Source organism: Phascolarctos cinereus, unplaced genomic scaffold (genome assembly GCF_003287225.1).
Source record: "Phascolarctos cinereus isolate Bilbo 61053 unplaced genomic scaffold, phaCin_HiC Scaffold_2;HRSCAF=192, whole genome shotgun sequence".
Classification (NCBI taxonomy): domain Eukaryota; kingdom Metazoa; phylum Chordata; class Mammalia; order Diprotodontia; family Phascolarctidae; genus Phascolarctos; species Phascolarctos cinereus.
Genome location: NW_027555625.1, coordinates 150,571,381 through 150,591,486, shown reverse-complemented (window position 1 = coordinate 150,591,486; position 20,106 = coordinate 150,571,381). Strand labels below are relative to the sequence as shown.

The window sequence follows — 20,106 nt, the reverse complement described above, 5'->3', positions numbered from 1 at the left end:
ATCCTTTTATTGCCAGGATCTTCCTGGGAAGTTTTCTTTGCTACAAAGGAGAATTCAATTAAGGATGAAGGTATGTTGTAAAATTATTCTGATGTTTTAAAAAGGTACAAAGAGAAATTATTTATTGGGGAAAAAATGTAAGAAGAATTGAGTAAATGTGAGCTCCATGAAGTTATGGGATGTTTTATATTTATCTTTGTATCCCCAGAACTTACCATAGCACCTTGCACATACTGGGAACTTAATAATAACAATGAGCATGTTACAAATATTTTATTTTATCCTCCTAAGGCCCTAAGAAGTAGGTGTTATTACTACCCTCATTTTACAGAAGAGGAAACTGAAGAAAATAAAGATCAATCGACTTGCCCAAGGTCACATAGCTAGTAAGTATCTAAGGCTCAATTTAAACACATAAAGATGTCTTCCTGACTCCTCATCTAGCACTCTAGCCATTGTACCACTGTTGTTGAACTGAGTTGAATGTTTTACTTTCAGTACACAGATTCCTGACATAAACATGTTCTTCCAAGCTACCCAAATTAACAAGACTGGATTTTTTTTTAAAGCAATATCATGTCACAAATCTTGAATTGATCATATTGGCTAGAAGTCTAATCCCTGCTTCCTGGGAATAGCCAATCATTTCCCAAACTGGATAGATTTTAAGACACCTTGACCTTTAAGGAAAACTTTCCTAGAAGACTGAAGTCCTTAGAAATTAGTACTGAACACACTGGCTGAGTATTAACTAGATACTTAACACTGCATTAAGTAAATCTTAAGGGTTCAAAACAAGTATGTATATGAGTTTATGTTCTATGTCTCTGGCCCCTGAATACCCATAACATCATATACTTTTTCCATATACATTTTTTCTTCTGCCTATACATTTTATCCTAAATCTCACTAACCAAAAATTATTTCTTTCATTTGTTTTTCAATCTCATATTTACAAGTATCCACTGGAGAAATGGAAAATAATATTAACTTGACAAAAAGCAGCCTGCTCATTGGGTATTAGGAAGTAGGAAGTCTACCATGAATTATATAAAAAGAACTGAATTACAATTCAACAAGCAAATTGATTTTTAAAACTTTTTTTTTAAATTAGCTTTCTTTTTCTTTAAATAAACTTCTTTCCAATACCTATCACCTTTTCTTCCAGGCCTCGTTCCTCTACCCATAAATCATCATCACCTGGGTATTAGTGGGCTACAGTTTTACACCATTTGTTTGACTAAATCAATTTCAAGTTTTTGTTCATGGCAAGAATGTGCAGTCTTGGAAATCCAGAAAGAATACATGCAATCAGACCTCATTAACTGCAGCTCATTCTGATGCTTCAATTTCAGTTCTTCTTCTAGTTGGTCCTTTTCTTGGGCCAGCCGTTGCCCTAGATTTGAAATCTCCTTTGCGTAGTACTGTTCCATTTCTGACCTCTCTTTCTCTAATTTCCTCTCAAGCTCTTGGCTCTGTGTTGAGTTTTGGATCTGATCTTTCAGGCCTTCAATCAGCTCTTGAGATTTCAAATTCAGCTCCTCCAGATCAGCCTTCTGTTCTTCTAACTCACTGATCTCCATCTTAAAGCCTTGCTCGATGGCTTTTCTCTCCTTCTCAAAGTTCTTTTTCATGAGCTCTATTTCTCGCTCATAGTAATTTACCTGAAATAAATGACAATATCGGGATATTACTAAAGTGTTCCTATGCTTTTCTTAAAAATCCAAAAAAGAGAAGCATGATGTTAAAAAAAAACTCTAAAATTTGTTGTTGCATAAAAAGCATTAGAAATGAAAATAAAACTATCATCAATAATGTTACTTTTTACAGGCTGCACTTATGCCACCTGTGTGGGGCAGAAGGCTTAGCAATTATTGAGAGAATCTGAAACTGTGCTGACAATCAGTATGGAAAATGAGGACTCTTTTTTTTTTTTTGCGAAGCGATGAGGTGAAGTGACTTGCCTAGGGTCACACAGTAAGTATCAAGTGTTTGAGGCCACATTTGAACTCAGGTCTTCCGGAATCCAGGGCTGGTGCTCTGTCCACTGCACCATCTAGCTACCTCATGAGGGCTATTCTAACCATCATGAAGGACACCTAGAAATGTATCTGGAACCAGAACAAAATTTTGAGAGGAGCTACATGGTTTGTCTGGCCAGTGACGAACAATCAACTCTAGCATTAGTTTTAAGGACAGATTCAATTTCAAATTCTGCCTTAATCTAATCTGGAAGACAAGCGTGCAAAAAGTGTAAGAGTAGCCTACCTCTTCTAGCTCTCCCTTATATAGGAATATGACATATGATAATCAGTTTTTAGTATGTATCTCAGAGGGGGAAAATGTTTCAAGCAAATAATACTATTAGACTAACAAGAAAAAAAAGAACAAGGTACTATTTAACTTCTCTCTTTCTCTCCCTCTCCTCTTTCTCAATAGATATACATATCCATATATGTACACATAATATAGATATCACAACCTACATATCTATATGGATGTCTTTATCTACACTCTAGACAATTTAGATATCTATATAGATACAGATATCAATATCTAGATCTGTTGATATTTAGTCATTTTCTTCCTCACCTCATTTGGAGTTTTCTTGGCAAAGATACCAGAGTGGTTTGCCATTTCTTTCTCCAGCTCATTTTACAGAAGAGGAAACTGAGGCAAACAAGATTAAGTGACTTGCCCAGGGTCACACAGCTACTAAGTGTCTGAAGCAAAGTTTGAACTCAGGAAGATAAGTCTTCCTGACTCCAGGCTCAGCCCTCTATCTATTGTACCACCTAGCTGCCCAAAAGATAAAAGGGATCTTTATCCCTATTTATCTCTACATTTATATGGGGGTGGGGGTGGGAAAGAGAAAATGAACATAGTAAGACATAGCATGGCACAGTGAGTAGAGACTCTGGGTTCAAGTTCTGCCTCTGACACATACTGGTTGTGTGACCTTGGGCAAGTCACATACACCAGGAGACTCTATTGAAAAGAGCAGATGGTACTCATGACAGACTTCTAAAGAAAGAATGTAACCAGCCAGACTGACATCAGTTACAATTCTTCTGAGTTAAGAGATTGTCCCCAAGAGGCAAACCTCCCAAGCTTAAAATAAAGGGAAATGAAATCCAAGTCCTAAATAACACAGTATCTTGGAGGACTTGCCAATAGCTGGCTATAATCTACATAAAGTCCATAAACATTTCACAGCAATAAACGATGCTGTACATCTGCTTTCAGCATGTCATAACCAAGCTTCATTGCCATCTACATTTCATAAGACTTTCCTCATCACTCTTCATGACTTACTGACTAGGAAGCCCCCCTCCAAATCTGTCAGAGAGATGACTGTGCAGCAAATGACAACACTGAAGCAACTGCACAAGCAAAAATCACTTTCTTTTGGCTAAATGTTCATTTTCTGGCCTGTGACTTTCTTTGTCCTCTCTTTCTTTACCTTGGTTTCCAGTTTGATCTTGAAATCTTGATAATGTTCTTTGAGTTGCTCTAACATTATTTCTGTTTCTATACTCACTGGTACGTGATCATCACCAACAGAAGTGATGCCTGCAAAGAAAATAGCATTTCATTTCACCCAGTAGCAGAAGAGATGGGTCCCATTACAAATCCCTAGATCTGAAACTGAGATGTCAAGTACTCATGCTTTCCACCTACTACCAGCACAAAAATGTACAAAAACATTACATGCAACATGGTAGAATTCATTATAAAGCTGACACTCTGTATTACAGTAAGAGAAACATACTAAAATAGAATATTCCCAATTATCCTAATAACCAGAGCTTTCTGTTAACTGGCATTTGGGTATTCCATGTGGCAATTATGGCCTCAAAGACAGGAAGATCTGAAAGTATTTCTGAACCAGAGAAAAAAGGACTAAATTCACTAATGAAGTGTATTTTATTGTATTCTAAATTTGCAATCTGGTCACCTTGCATAAGTAGGTATACCAGTACAATGTGAGGGGACATTTTCATTGGCCCTTCCCAGAAGGGTTTACTATCTAAGATTTAGAGTAGAAACTTGCTTGGTGCATGTAATTTGTCTAATGTCATACAACCAATATGTATCAGATACAAGACTTGCTCTTTTTTGCTGTGCAATGCTTCCTGCCATTATATTCATTTGGGGGCGGGGGGGGGGGGAGAACAGAGTCAGTGACACAGACAGAGATACTGAGATCAAATAGCACCCACCTTGCTGTTCTATTGATTCAGTTTTTCTGCCAAACAAGAATTGTCCTATGTATACAGTAACACATTAAATTTATCTGGTATGATCAGAAAATGGATTCTGGTTAACTGACTACTGCATGTGCACATATGCATACGTATTAAGGTGTGCATATATACACACACACCTTTGCCTTATTAACAGAGGTATACAGAGAGCTTGGCTTTTAGCGGATAGAAAGTTAGCCGTGGTTCAAGAGCTGCCTTTGATACATTGTGGTCATGTGACTCTAGGCAGTTCATGTGCCTCAGGCAAATCTCTCCTTCCAGTCCATTCTAGATATCATCTGGCCCAACATCTTCTGATCTGGCCCCTCCTTTTTTTCAAAAATACCTTAAGGTCAACCTATAAAGGTCAGACAGATTTAATTACATTAAAGGACCTACATAATCTGGTTCCACCCTACCTTTCCAGCCTTACTTTCCTATACACATTCCACAGCCTAGACAAACTAGCCTCTGTTCTCCCCTGCCCAAATGCCCCACCTTTCCTGCCTTTGTGCCTCTGTTCCCTGGGCCTATAATATCCTATTTCTCCCTCTTCATTTTTAAACTCCAACTCAGAAACGACCTCTTCCACAAAGCTTTCAATGACTGTTGCTGTCAGAGATGACTTTTCTCCTTTGGACCTCATATATCTTTTTGTTCTGTGCCTAATACACTCACACTATTTCATTGCCTGTTACATTTACTTTAGAGTATCTCCATCTTTTCCCCATGAGACTGTAAGCACCATGAAGGAAAGCCATCAAGTCAATAAACATTTTTTAACCATTTACTCTGTGCCAAATATTGTAGATACAAAGAAAGTCCAAAAACAGGTCCTGCTTTCAAGGAGCTCACAGTCAAAAGGAGAGACTCTTCAGATAACGCTGTACAAAAAGATATATACAAGGATAAGTCAGATATAATCTCAGAAGGAAGACACTAAGACTGAGAAGAGTCAGGAAAGGCTTCTTGTAGGACATGTGACTTTATGTGAGACCTGAAGGAAGCCAGGAAGATAAGGAGATAAGGAAAGTGTTCCAGGCATGGGAGACAGCTGGTGAAAACGCCCAGAGTTGGGAGATGGAACAGCAGGGAGGCCAATGTCACAGAATCAAAGAGTATGTGGAAGGAAAGTTTTCCAGGAAGTCTATAAAAGTATGAAGGGGGGCAGCTATGTGGCGCAGTGGATAGAGCACCAGCCCTGAAGTCAGGAGTACCTGAGTTTAAATCCGGCCTCAGACCAAACACTTGACACTTACTAGGTGTGTGACCCTGGGCAAGTCACTTAACCCCAACTGCCTAAAAACAAACAAACAAACAAAAAAGTAGGAAGGGCTGGGTTATGAAGGCCAATGCCAAAAAGAGATTTATATTTTATTCTGAAGGTAACAGAGATCCCCAGCTGATTGAATAGGGAGGCAATATGGTCAGACCCGTACTTCAGGAAGATAAATTTGATAGCTAAGTGGAGGGTGGATTAAAGCAGGGAAACACCTAAGGCAGGGAGACCAGCTAGTAGGCTATACAATAGTCCAGGCACGAGATAATAAGGACCTGCATAAGGGTGGTGATAGTGTCAGAAGAGAAAAAGAAATGTGCACAAGGGATGTTATGAAGGCAAAATTAACAGGACTTGGCTACAGAGTAGGAATGGGGGATCAAAATGAGTGAGGAGTCAAGAATTACACCTACATTGCCAAGTCTGGGTGACTGGAAGATGTTGGTACCCTCTGTGGTAACAGGGAAGTTAGGAAGAAGTAAGGTTGTGAGGGGAAAGATACAAGTTTAGTTTTGTACATGAATTTAACATGTCTATGGGATATCTGGCTTCAGATATCCAATAGGCAGTTGGAGATTTGAGATGACAGTTTTAAAAGAGAGGTTAGGGTTGGAGATAAATATATCTGAAAGCCATTCATTTAGAGACCATAATTGAATACATGGGAGTTGATGAGATCACCAAGTGAAATAGAGGGAGAAGAGAATCCCAGGACAAAGCCTTGGCAGAAACCTTCACTTAGTGGGTACAACCTGGATGAAGATCCAGCAAAGAACACTTAAGAAAGAGCGGTCAGACAGGTGGGATGAAAACCAGGGGAGAACAGAGTTGAGAAAACCAAGACAGAAGACAGAATTAAGGAGAAGCGATAAAAGACAATGCCAAATGCTACAGAGAGCTCAAGAAAGATGAAGACTAAGAAAAGGCCATTAGATTTGGCAATTAAGAAATAATCGATAACTTTGTAGAGAGCAGTTTTAGTTGAATGATGAGGCTGGAAGCCAGACTATAGAGTTAAGAAGAGAGTGAAAGTAAAAGGAAGTGGAGGTGCTGACTGTAGATAGCCTTCTTAAGGAATTCAGCCACAAAAGGGAGGAGAAATACAGGACAATAGGTAGGGGGGATCAAGTCAGGGGGTTTTTGAGGATGGGCATGTTTGCAGGCATTAGTGAAGCAGCTAGCAGACAGAAAGGTTGAAAATAAATGAGGGGATAGAGAGAGGGCAATCTGCTGGAAGACAGGATGGAATGGGATCATGTGTATATGTGGAAGGTTTTGCTTTGGCAAGGAGAAGGGCCATTTCTTTATCTGAAAAAGAGTTCTTATTTGACAAGGATCCTTGTCTTATTTGAATGTTATTTCCTTCAATGCACAGAAGTCTGTTCTGCATACAATAGATATTTAATGTTTCTTGTTGAAATTGAAGGGAAAAAGTATGACAGATCCAGGGGTACCCAGGCAAAGGAAAATTAGGGGACAGACACACGGAAAAAAGGAAGATATCTTGTTACCCTGGAAACTGGAAGACAGCATGCTGAAATCTTGTTTTGTATCCATTTCATGAGGCTGAGCAGAGGAAGAAGTCAATCCAGAAAATGCTTTTAGTTTAATATATTTTATGTTTTTGCAAATGCCACCACTAATTATAATCCTTATTAGAGAAAGCCCTATATGTGACTCTACTAAATATTCTTACCATTTTTGCCTGTAGCAGACAGACTTCTCCTCATTTGAAGGGCCCAATTGACTCTCTGTATTGCTTCTATAAAAGGGGAATGAAAGGAACAACAGAAAGAAAAGTAGGAAGTCTCATACTTAAAATTAATGCTGGTTTTCTTGTGAACAATAGAGTATATAAAGTTGCCTACTAATGTCACAGCACAGAGGGACTTGCAAAGTTTTATGAGTTAAGAACTACTGGATTTTATTCCTGGCTCTGGCAAAAATCAGCTTCATATGTATAAAATGAGGTAGATAGCAATTTGTCTGAAAAAGATCTGGGCATTTTAGGGGACTTGTAATCTCAATGTAAGTCAAGGGTGTGATAGGGAAGTCAGAAAAGTCAATGTGATCCTAGGCTAAATTGAACGACACAGCTTCCAGGTATAAGAAGCTGGTAAGTTCCTCTATACTTTGCCCTGGTTAGACCACACCAGGAATATTTTGTTCAGTTCTAGGCGCACAGTTTAGGAAGGACATGGATAAACTAATCTAGAAGAGAGTAGGGTTATTATTGTTGTTGTTTGTCCTTCATTCTCGAGGGTAATGTCATGACTTGCACGTGAGTTGGATGCAACCAAAATGGTGAACAGCCTCAAGCTAAGCCATGTGAAGACTGGCTGAAAGAACCAGGAATATTTAGCTTGGAGTACGAGGATGATCACTCTCTTCAAGTAATGGAAGGGCTGTCTTCTGGAAGAGAGATTAAGACTTCTGCTATTTGGCCATGGTGGGCAGAAGTTGTCTGGAGGCAGATTTGATAATAGGCTTGATATAAGGAACCATTTCCTAACAATCAGAGTTTTTTAAACAATAAAACAGGCTGTGTTGGGAGCTAGTGAATTCTCCTTCACTGGAGGTCTTCAAGCAGAGGTCGGATTGCTACTTTTTCAGATACATTGTAGTGAATTCTTGTTTGAGCTCTGTTTGAACTAGATGGCTGCTGAGATCCCTTCTAACTGAAATTCTAAGACTGATTTTCCTCCCTGCGGCTCTACAGTATAGCATTTCAGGCTCCTTGACTTGACAAAACAGAGATTACAATGATTACTATCTACCACATTTTCATCTTAAAAGGTAAGTTCGCTGGGGGCAACGCATTTGTTCATTTTCTTATGCTTGCATACCCAGTGCTTAGACTAGTACCAGGCACATAATCAGCACTTAATAAATATTTGATTGACTTTCAAAAAATTAAATTTTCAAGGTGAATGGTATTACTACTCACGTTTCCTACTTAGATGTTTCATTAGTTCTTTCAGGTACAATTTTTTGTATTAATTTAAATATATGGCTTAAAAGAAGTCTAGGGAATCTGGAAGTTTCAAGTACAGACTCTTAGTCTACAGACTGTAAATAACGCATTCCCATAGAAGTAGAAATCAGTTACTCAGTGAGGTAGTTAAGGTCCCACACTTGCACCATCCTGAAAGAGTCTAGGTAATCTGCTTATTATTGGCATGTGTCCTGCACTGATGATGCAGGAATATAGGATATACTGGCTGCCCTTTCTGCTCCATCAGCAAGGATCAGGTAACTGTTAATGCAGCTGAATGTCTCTGGGTAAAAGTAGGGAAGGAATGAAAATCAATTAAAAACATTAAGAAATTGAAAAAAAAAACCCGAAAGTAGGTTGTGCATTTGTATCCCTTTCATCCCGTGTCTCTAGAGGGAGCATTATTAGAGGATTTCCCAAATCTCAACTGTGAGTTTCATAGCTCACAAAGTATTTGGGACTACCAGATGTGTAACATTTTCTAAATGTGAGGATCAGCTCAAATATTACCTCATATAGGAGGCCTTTCCTCATCGCCTGTCCCCAATTACTTTGTACTTATTTGTTTGCATTGACTTTGTATATGTTTAGTCTCAATTTATCTCTGTGCGCTACTATTTACTTATTCATTCATTTATTCATTTTAGGCAATTGGGGTTAAGGGATTTGCCCAGGGTCACACAGCCAGTATCAACTGTTTGGTCTGAGGCTGGATTTGAGCTCAGGTCCTCCTGACTTTAGGGCTGGTGCTCCATCCACTGTGCCACCTAGCTGCCCTTCTGTGTGTTATTTATTTCCTCTATTATGTAAGCTTCTAGGGGGAAAGGACAGTTTCATTTTTATCTTTGTTCCCCTACTGTCAAGCACAGTGCTTCGCATGCAGTGAATAAATCAATGGACAAGGGGAGAGTTGCTTCAGATGCACAGCTAGAGAAGCTGGCACGACTTAGTTGCCCCATCTCCCTTCTCTGTCACTACAGTAAAAACCTATTGCTTCTATTTAGTAAAGCATGTTCCCTAACAAATGTTGTTCTCCAACCAAAGCATTTTCCCTGCTCTACAAATCCATAAAGGACCAAGGGTGTCAGAACTACCCCAGGAAGACAATCAAGAATTGTCCCAGAGTCATAAATGGTAATCTACCCTTTCTTCATTTTCCCATGTGGAAGGAAGTACCTGGACACTTCGCTAGAGGGAGGGAGGGAGGCAGGCATAAGGTTTACATAACACTGGACTCAGAGTAAGAAAACCAGAATTTGAAGCCTGGTTCTGATAATTATTCACTATGTGAGGTAAGTCACCTCTATGAGCCTCAGATTCCTAACCTATAAAATGCAACTTACCACCTCCTCCACAAAACTGTTCTAAGGATCAAATGGGGTAATCTCAAAGCATAACACAGATGCAAATTACAGAATATGAAAGTTGGAAAGGACCTTAGATATGAAGGGGAGTTAGGTACTGTCTAATATAATGGCCTCATTTTTTAGATGAGGAAACTCATGCTCAGACAGGTGACGTGCTCAACTTCACATAGTACGTGGAAGAGCTAAGATTTGAATCCAGGACTTATGACACCAGGTCCAACCTCCTTCTACTCTACCACGCTTCCTGGATGTTGAGAATTCTATGAGATCTTTCTCAGTTTCAGGGAGTTCTTGTGTAGTAAGGATGCAGGAATGCATTCCAGGGCTCTAAATATAGAAATTCTACTCTTTTTTGAAAGGCATGAGGGTACAATAGAAAGAACATTAGACTTGGAGTCAGAGGACACATGGGTTTGAATCTCATATGCAACTTACAATGTTCTACAATGTTCCAAGTCCCTTAATTCTCTTATTTGGAAAATGAGGATAACACTGACAACACAACGTTGTTGTGAAGTTCCAATGACATAATAATGTATGTAAAGTGCTTTGAAAACCTTAAGAAGGCTATATAAATATCAGTTATTTTTAGTAGTCTTGGCTCTACCCGTGGAACGGCCTGTATCAACAATACTAACCTTCATACAGCCTTTGCTATGGCATTAGTCTGTCATACATACACTTCTTCAGACTCGACCCCCTATGCCCCCAGCTCAAGAGCACAGCTCTTTCCCAATACTCTGACACTGCTTACATAGGCCAGTGGTAGCTACCAATGACAGGCCTTCTTCCCAAGAGAAGGCAGCACCCAAGCCAAAGGGCTTTTCATTCTTTTCTTCCGGTTACTTAGGAATTTTTTTAGTCCTCTTTCCCTCTCTTTGAAAATATTATCTAAAGTGCTGATTGGGAACATTTTGGGGGACGTAGTCATTATGGGAATTTGTTTCACTTGACTACACATGTTTGTAAAGGGGTTTTGTTTTTCTTGCTTTCTCAATTGGTGAGCTAGGGGATATGGGGGGAGAAAAGGAGGATCTTCATTTGAAATTTGCTTTAATCACACAGACACAAACACACACACACACACACACACACACACACACACACACACACACACACACTTTTTCCCCCTCTGCAGTGACAATCTGTCTCCCCTGGGCACCAAGAGCCAGTCAATACGCATTCATTAAGTACCTTCTATGTGCTAGGCACTGTGCTAAGAGCTAAGGACACAAAGCAAGGGAAAAGACAGTCCCTGCTCTCAGGAAGCTCACAATCTAAGAGGGAAGACAACATGAAAACATCTATATACAAACAAGATATATAACAAGATACAAGAAGTGGCATGTTGTAGTAGAGCAACACAGGATTTAAAGGCAGGAGACCTGAGTTGAAATTTAACTTCTGCTATTTACTATCTATGTGGCTTTAGGCAATGAACTCTCTCCCTATGCCTTATTCTCTACATCTAAAACATGGTCTCTAAATCTCACAATGCTTTCCATCCTTTTTCCATTCATTTTTCATTTCCTTTAACCACTGTTTTATAGATACTCTTCAGCCTTAGGTTGCTGGGGCCTTTTCCTCAATATAAAAGTATAGTGGGAAGAACCAAACATGACTTTATGTCAATTTATGTTCAGGAGCATCCACCCTGAGTGAATCAAGGAGGAGACCTCACTCATCAGCATAGAAGAAAGAACGCTCTAAGGTTGTTTATTTCCAAACCTATTCTGTACATTTTTAAGTGTTCTACCTTCTTGATCATCAGCATAGAGAATGTATCCATCTGGCACACTGTCCTTCTCTGGACTCCGTGAATGACGGTATTTGCTTTCATGCAGCTGGGAGCGCAGGCCTTCCAACTCGATTTGCAGCTCATCATTCCTGTCACTTAGGTCCTGTAAGGTAAGGGGCACAGCCACACAAACTCAATCCAACTTGCAGGAGACAAATCACAGACTTAACACTCTTGGGAAATTAGACCAGATATAAAAGAGCCATAGGGAAAAAAAATTAGGATAAGGAAATTTGCACTGTGTAGTTTACGTTCCCTATGTTTTTTCTGTCTCTCAGGTGTTCTGTACATAGTAACCTGTAACATCAGCCAGATAAGCTGCTAACTAGATTTTAAGTTCCAAGAGGAATACTAATCTCTTTGAGATCAGGGACCATAGCTTCAATTTCCTTAGCATCTTACCCATGATACCAATAATAATGCACTCCAGATAACAGGTAGGAACTCATATACTTAATTGATTAATTTACCTATGTAACAAGAAATAAAGAAATGAAGTTAAAGAGTTGACAGCTTTTGAAATTCCAGGTGCTCTGATCTATGCATCAAGGTGTAAAAAGAATTGAAATCCTCGACAGTGATGCTTAAATATTTTTTCCCAGTTGTGATTTGGTAGTAAAGATTTCAGTAGTTTTAAATAAAACAGGGTGCCAGTTTTCCTCCCAATATGAAACATCACACACAAAAATGATTATGATAAAAGCACATATAAACACTTATAAGGATTCAAAAATAATGACAGTCTCAAGGTAGCCTTTTCAAGTACAAAGCCTTTAAAAGATACACCTAGTCTACACTGGAGTAATCAATTATAGCAAAAAAAAATGCCATCTCGACTGAGCTAACTAGCAGAATCAAGTTTCAAAAACAATTACAGAGATAATTAAGGAAAAAAACAAGAATAATTAAATCCCAGACAAATTGCAAAAAGTCAAAGTTTGCAAATAACCTATAAGAGCACCAAATTGCAAATTCAACTTTTTAAAAAATTATGCTTTCTCTTCAAGTGGTGCAAAGGATCTCATATTTCGCACTGAATAAAGCTATGGACACAGCTAAAGTCAGTCAAACTTCAAGAGAAAGGAAAAGTTTTCCAGACTTGACTTGAGATTGCCCCCATTTCTAATGGCTCACTCTAATGGGGTATAAGGAAACAAGGATTCTGGCATGATTTTCCTCCTCCCCAACTACAAAAATGGGCTTTAATAGTAACCAAGCCTACAGATAATTTCCATATATGTGAGCTTTTAGGCAAGCACTGTTATTCTTATCTTTATTATTGAGAGAAATTTTAATGTTTGCTGAATTGAGTATGTCATGATGTGACATGAAAATTCCTTCAGTGGAAGAAGGATCTTGCTTGTGTAGGGGAATTTCTCAGACTGGGGATCTTAAGTCCCTCCCAGAGAGTAATTTTTCCCACCTAGGTCCCTTTGAATGAAGGTCAATAAATCCAGAGGCAAGGCTAGAAGATAAAAAATTTAATTAACCATCAACTGATGTGTAGTTGGGTGGCTAACAACTCCTCAGAAAAGAGGGAGATAATACATGTATAGGGTTTTACACAGTTTCATGGCAAAAACAGTCTAAAAGGATCTATTAGGCCAGGCTGCTCAGACACTTTCCTTATTTTGCTAAGTGAGACAGGTCATCAGGTGACAGGGGCTGGGTGTCTTAACTTTGAAGTAACCTAGAAGCCCAAGATCTGGTCTGTTCTGGTAGTTAATCTCCTCAGAATATCTAGGTTGGATGCGAGATAAGATGGAATCAGAGAGTTTCTCTTTATTTACACAACCCTGCAGGCTACATTCTTTGACCTCTAAAATTACCATTTCTGGGGGATGTTCCCCAAAACTCACAGCACACAGGCTTTGTACATTTCCTCCACACTTACATATATCTGTATGCCCAGCCCTTAGTGAGGTGCCCAGTATATCCTAAGTGCTTAATAAATACTTTTTCATTCATTGATTCTGGGTATCCTCTGGGAACTTTTTTTTCTGTACCAGGTTGTTCATCCCTCCTTCTCTAAGAAGCTCAATGACATTACAAGGGCGATATCTTATTTTGCAAGCAAATTGGACTAGGAAAATTTAATTGGTGGGTACCACATAAATCTCCCTGAGAACTACAAGTGAACCACCTGGATGGTGCTGGGTTGAAAGAGTCCTGACCTCTCCTCCTGCCTTTATTTTATAGCTGCAGGTGTAAAGCAAACCAGTTAAGAAAGAGATAAAGGGGGAGGGGGGGAAGAGATAAAGAGATCCAAACAACAGGAAAATAAATCACTTCCAAGGGGGAATTCTGAAACACTGCAGGGTTGGTAACTGAAATGAAATAACCTTCTAGACTGAGCTACAGGTTTAGTGGAAATAGATCAGACTTTTGTCTAATAGAGTAGGCTGAATCTACAGAGATTACATCTGCAAAAGTGAAAGTAAAAGGTCAGGTCTGAGGTTCTGTGATTGGGAATTCCAAAGTATAATTAGTTTAATCATCCTATTCTGTGTTCTGCAAGACTTTTTGTAGAATTTAAGTGGGGAAAAAAACTGAATTAAAATTTGATAATAAAAAAGTCAGCAACAAGAGAAAAATCAACAATAAAGAAAAAGTAATAACATAACTTAAAACTGAAAGGACAAAACAGGAATGACTGACTGCTCAGGTCTCTGTTCTCCCTTCCTCTCTGGTTATAAGCCTCCTATCTTGCAGACTAGTTTCAACTATTACATCAACTGGATATTGAGCAAGTGTTCTTAATCTGGGGCCTATGAACTTTAAAAATTAATAACTGTATTTCAAAACAATTGATTTTCGCTGAAAAATGCTATCCATCCCTAGAGAAAGAACTGATTGTATCTGAATACAGATTGAAGCATACTTTTTTTAAACTTTATTTTTCTTGGTTTTTTCCCCCATTTTCTTTCATAACATGACTATCATGGATATGTTTCACACAACTACATATGTATAACCTATACCAAACTGCTTGCCTTCTCAATGAGCTGAGGTAGAGAGGGAGGAAAAGAGAAAATTTGGAACTCAAAGTTTGAAAAATACAAAAAAAAATTTTTCTTAAATTGATTTTCTTTGTAATCCTCTGTATTACATTTTACACATTTAAACAATTTATTCTGAGAAGGGATCCATAGGTTTCACCAGACTTCCAAAAAGTCCATCACACACACACACACACACACACTCACTCACTCACACTTTAGGAAAAGGGAAGAGGAGACAGAAAAGACAGTAGTTTCCAAATAAGAAGCAAAGCAAGAATACAGAAACCATCTCTTCTGAAGATTTAGTAACAAATTTTCAACAACCTAAAACAAAACAGTAAGTATCCCTTTTAAAGATATATGTGGTAAACCAAATTTGGAATGGGTCATGGATAAATCACATCAAGGGAAGGAACAACTCATCTATGAGTCAACCTTCAGAATGAAGGAAAAAAAACCCAAACCTAGCCTAGTTAACGTCAAAATGGTAACTGAACTGACACCCAATTGTGGAACTGTTTTCAAGTCAAAGGAGAAAACAACCCTAACTTTTAGTAAAAATTTCTTGTCTAGCTTATTCCTCTACCCAAAGAGTGGGGAACCTGCGGCCTTTTAGATCTTCAAGTAGAGTCCTTTGACTTAATCCAAATTTCACAAAACAAATCCCCTTAATAAAAGGATTTGTTCTGTAAAACTTGGATTCGGTCAAAAGGCTACCTAGAAAGCCACATGTGGTCTCAAGGCCTCAGGTTCCCCACCCCTGCTCTACCCCATCATCTTCACCCCTATTTCCCCAACCCTGCATATGTGTGTGCGCACGCACACACACACACACACACACACACACACACACACACACACACAGAGAGAAAGTTTAAAAAGCTGGGCTATTAGGCTATCCATTTAATACAATTTTCAAAAGACAAACACAACCATTCCATGGAAAAAATACTTATGCACACATCCCCACTATGTGTGGGGTTATATTGCTGGAACAAGCCACCATGCAGAGATGATAGGGGAGAACACCAAAGTACTTTTCTCATGCACACACTTCAGAATGATACAAAAGCTCACCTTTACCCTCTAGTAATTCCGAAAGGAAGCAGCAACAACACCAAAGGTTTTTTCGTTTGTTTTTAGGTCAGAAGGGGAATAAGCAGAATGTTGATAATACTTTATTAATAGAGCTTTAAAAGATGCAAACCAAACTAAAACAATATCAGTTTTTACAGTGACCAATGAGTTTACAATTCACTTATTCTTCCAAAATCGAGTGTTCTTTCTCCCAGTACAATAAACAAATCATGTAAAATTATTTTATGGTATTCACTGGTATATTTAACAATGATAATATCAACAGAAATAACCACAGGATGAGGTTACAGTTAATCTACACCAAAGCCAGATGGGCATAGATAGATGTGGATGTGAAGGGGAATCAGAGGCAAGCAACTATCACTGCTGATTTTAAAGGAGGAAAAAAAACACAAAGGAAGGAATTATGTGCACAGGAGATAACTGCACTTAGAGGTATTCAGGTAACAATCCATAACCACACATCTGGAGTTAGTTGCATTTTAAATGTTAATTTTAACCACAGCTATGTCACCTTTAAAGTACTAGATCTGTTCCCAACAAGTTAGGTGTAAATCATATTTTAAATTTTCTAAAGGAGCTTGATAGTTAAACGAACTTCATGGTGAATTTTCTGTAAAGAGGAAAAAAATCTATAATATTAATAATCACCTCAGTACATTTATTTAACGGGCCACCAAGTGGCACATGGACAGAGTGCTGGGCCTGGAATCTCATCTCCTTGAGTTTAAATCTGGACTCAGACACTTACTAGCTGTGTGATCCTAGACAAGTCTACTGCTTGCCTCAGTTTCCTCATCTGTAAAATGAACTGGAGAAAGAAATGGCAAACTGTTCCAGCATCTTTGCCAAAAAACGCCAAATGGGGTCACAAAAAGTCAGACATAACTAAAAAATGATTGAACAATACTGTATTTGTTCAAAACACATGGATTTTTGTATACTGGATTTTCCTAAAGAGAGATATTTCTATATTATCTGTATGATACAACTAAGTTGAGGAAGGAAGGAAAGAGCAGCACTTAATACAGTACCTAGCACATAGTAGGAACTTAATAAATGTTTGACTGACATTAGCTATTTAGCTGCAAGGTTACATTAAATTGAAGTGAAATTAATATAATTTACCATAATTCTGGCAATACTGCTGTCATTAACTATTAACAGGTCTTTTTTGTTGTTGTTATTGCACACTCTCATGGTGATGAAATCAGGCCAAAAAAGAGGAAGAAATAAGATGCTTATGTGTCAGTATTCTGCTAATACACTGCTGATATGGAGCTGTGCATTGGTCCAGTATCTTTGCCAAGAAAAACCCAAATGGGGTCACAAAAAGTCAGACACGACTGAAAAATGGTTGAACAATAACATTTATTTAAAACATATGGATTTCCTTCATTTACCATAAACGGTTCCATCATTCAGTGTATTACAGATATATCCAACTTTTTGATCCATCTTGTGCTTTCACTATATTGAACTTTCAACTTTATGAGTAGACAACCAGAAATTTTCTATATCCTCTTTCTCTGAGGCCTCTCCGTTTCTAATTTTTTTTGCTTCTCAAACTTTTGATAGGCGTATAACTAGTCTGTTTCTTTCACTGCTTTTTCTTCCTTGTATCAACTTGACCTTTTGACTTTGACTTTTAGTTGTAGATCAAAGATCTTGAAAATTTCTGAATATACTTGTATTTTTCTAGATTCTATTTTACAAGTTTCTTTTTCATTGTTTTAAATTGGTGAGTATAGTGTGTTCAAATTTACTGCTGTGTGCTGTTGGGGTGTTTTTCAGTTGTATCAAACACTTTGTGATCCCATTTAGGGTTTTCTTGGCAAAGATCCTAGGGTGGTTGCCATTTTCTTCTTCAGGTCAGAGTTAAGTAACTTTCCCAAGGGTCACACAGCTAGTAAGTGCCTGAGGCCACATTTGGACTCAGGTCTTTCTGACTTCAGAACTAGCTCTGTATCCACTGCACCACCTAGCTGCCCCTACCTTTCCTCTTAAGTTCCTGAACATTGCAATGACCACAACTATATTTTTTAGCTATATTAACAGCCATACTACTGCCTGAAATGTTTTTATATCGTAGGAGATTGCATGAGTTCATACTAGAACCTCTATCAGCTTTTCTGAATTACTTTATTTTGATATAATTGGTCTGTCAGTTTAATTCATTCCATGGAACTCAAAAAGGGCTTTTCAAAATTTCATTTTAACTCTGCCCCTATCTTGTCAAAATCACTTGAGACATGAGCATTATTTTTGCCATCTGTTTCATTACATATTGGCACTTCTGGAGTTTGCATTAAGCGTTCTTGCATTAAGTATATATTATGAAAACCTTCTGGATTTTAGGCTTTTTCCTCTTCAGATTAAAGTAACTCCTCAATTTCCATTCTTATTTCATCTAATCTGGGTTTAGGCATGACGTTATTTCTTACAATTGCCTCAAATGGATCCAGGCAACTTAGAGGTAAGGACATCACTGACAGTAAACACTGTGAAATGCTTGCCTGTAACTGCTAGGATCTGTTTCCACTCTTGTGATTTAGTACTGGTGCCTACTAAGCGCAACCTTCTCTTCATTCCTTTGGCTGATGTTTCAAGGTTCTTTCTAGGCTTTTACAGATCCATAGCAGTCTCAGGGCACACACAATCATTCCCTCATGTTTACCCCATTCCCCTCACGATATGGACAACAGTTTGGGCTTCAAGGAAGGAGCGATTTTTAAATTATTATTACTAAAACAGTGAATTTAATAGTTTGTGAATTTTGTTGTCGAGTTGTTCTGTAGTGGCGTCTGACTCTTCATGACCCTACTTGGGGTTTTCTTGGCAGAGACACTAGAGCAGTTTGCCATTTCTTTCTCCAGCTCATTTTACAGATGAGGAAATGTGAGGCAAACAGGGTTAAGTGACTTGCCCAGGGTCACACAACTAGTAAGGGTCTGAGGCCAGATTTAAACTCAGGAAGATGAGTCTTGCTGACTCCTGGCCTGGCACTCCATCCACTTCACCACCTAGCAGTCTTATTAAGAATTTTACCCACATTCAAGAGATTACTGAGCTCGAATGTCACCCTCTGCAGGGATCTTACCCCCACCAATTCCCTCTCCCTCCCTCTGGTTAGAGCCTTTTCTTCTAAGATGACCCTTCATTTACTCTGTTATGTGTCTTATTGAATGTGTCTTATGTGTACTTGATTATTTACATGTTATCTCCCCATTAAAGAGTAAGCTTCCTGTTGCCTTTTCTTGCATCCACAGTACCTTAACACAGTGCTGGGCACATAGTAAACATTTAAATGTTTGTTGACTGATGGAATGAGCAAAACCCCATTTACCTGAACTAGTTTAACATATATTGATAGAATCACCTTAAGACATATTAAAAAAAAAACAATCCATTGTTCCAAAAAACAAACCCTAATGCATTGCTGACTACTCTTTCTCCAAAATACACTTGATTACAGAACTTGAAAGACTTAATGGAATATAAATCATCAGGGACAGAAGCCTAGAGAAGACTTTGCTCTACATACTTTTTTTTAACTTTATTTTTCTTGTTGGTTTTTTTGGGGGGGCTGTGTTTTCCTTCACAACATGACTAATACGGAAACATGTTTCACATAACTGCACATGTATAACCTATATCAAATTGTTTGTCTTCTCAATGAGGAGGCAGGAGAGGGAGATAATTTGGAACTCAAAATTTTAAAAAATGAATCTTAAATATTGTCTTCATATGTAATTGAGGAAAAAATAAAATGTTTTTAAAAGAAAAGGACTTTGCTTTTTCCATCGTTCAATTCCAGATCCAGGACTTAAGACTAGTGTTTTGCATGTTTCCACATATTAATTTATCAATCAATAGCAATAATAATGTTTACATGTATACATGTATTTTTATAGCATGATGCCTCTAGCCTATTGAATGTCTCCATCGATACTCCTCTTCCCCAATCACTTTACAATTACAAAAGAAAACTCAGGGAGAATCAGTCTCTTTATTCTATTTAAATAAAGCTAAACCAATGCTGGACTGACGAATAAAGAAGGTACTGATTTCTTTGATCTACTGTAAATGGCTATGCTAACAAGGATACATATATTCCTTAATAACAATTTAAATACCTGAGTCCTACCAGCTTACTCAGGCTCCTGTCTCTGTCTCTGTCTCTCCCTTCTCTGTGCTCATCCCCCAACCCCCATCTTGTGTTGGCTTATTTGGGCAGTAAAATTCTCACAACTATATGTATGTGTACGTTAAGGTGTATTTGTATTTGTGTGTATGTATATATACACATATGCACAGGAG

At 38.2% G+C, this 20,106-nt stretch overlaps 1 protein-coding gene across 7 annotated transcripts in view; it reads right to left on the bottom strand.

Moving 5' to 3' along the window:
* NINL (ninein like) overlaps positions 1-20,106 on the bottom strand; it is a 182,964-nt gene that overhangs the window by 32,822 nt on the left and 130,036 nt on the right. For 6 of the 7 annotated variants that reach the window (XM_078149681.1, XM_020987407.1, XM_078149684.1 and 3 more), the window contains 4 exons: positions 11,645-11,789; positions 7,223-7,288; positions 3,464-3,573; positions 1,318-1,664 (listed from right to left, as the gene is read on the bottom strand). In XM_078149681.1, the coding sequence (XP_078005807.1) occupies positions 1,318-1,664; positions 3,464-3,573; positions 7,223-7,288; positions 11,645-11,789 (668 nt within the window). The remainder of the gene's footprint in view (positions 1-1,317; positions 1,665-3,463; positions 3,574-7,222; positions 7,289-11,644; positions 11,790-20,106) is intronic. The other variant, XM_078149682.1, reaches the window with a different exon arrangement.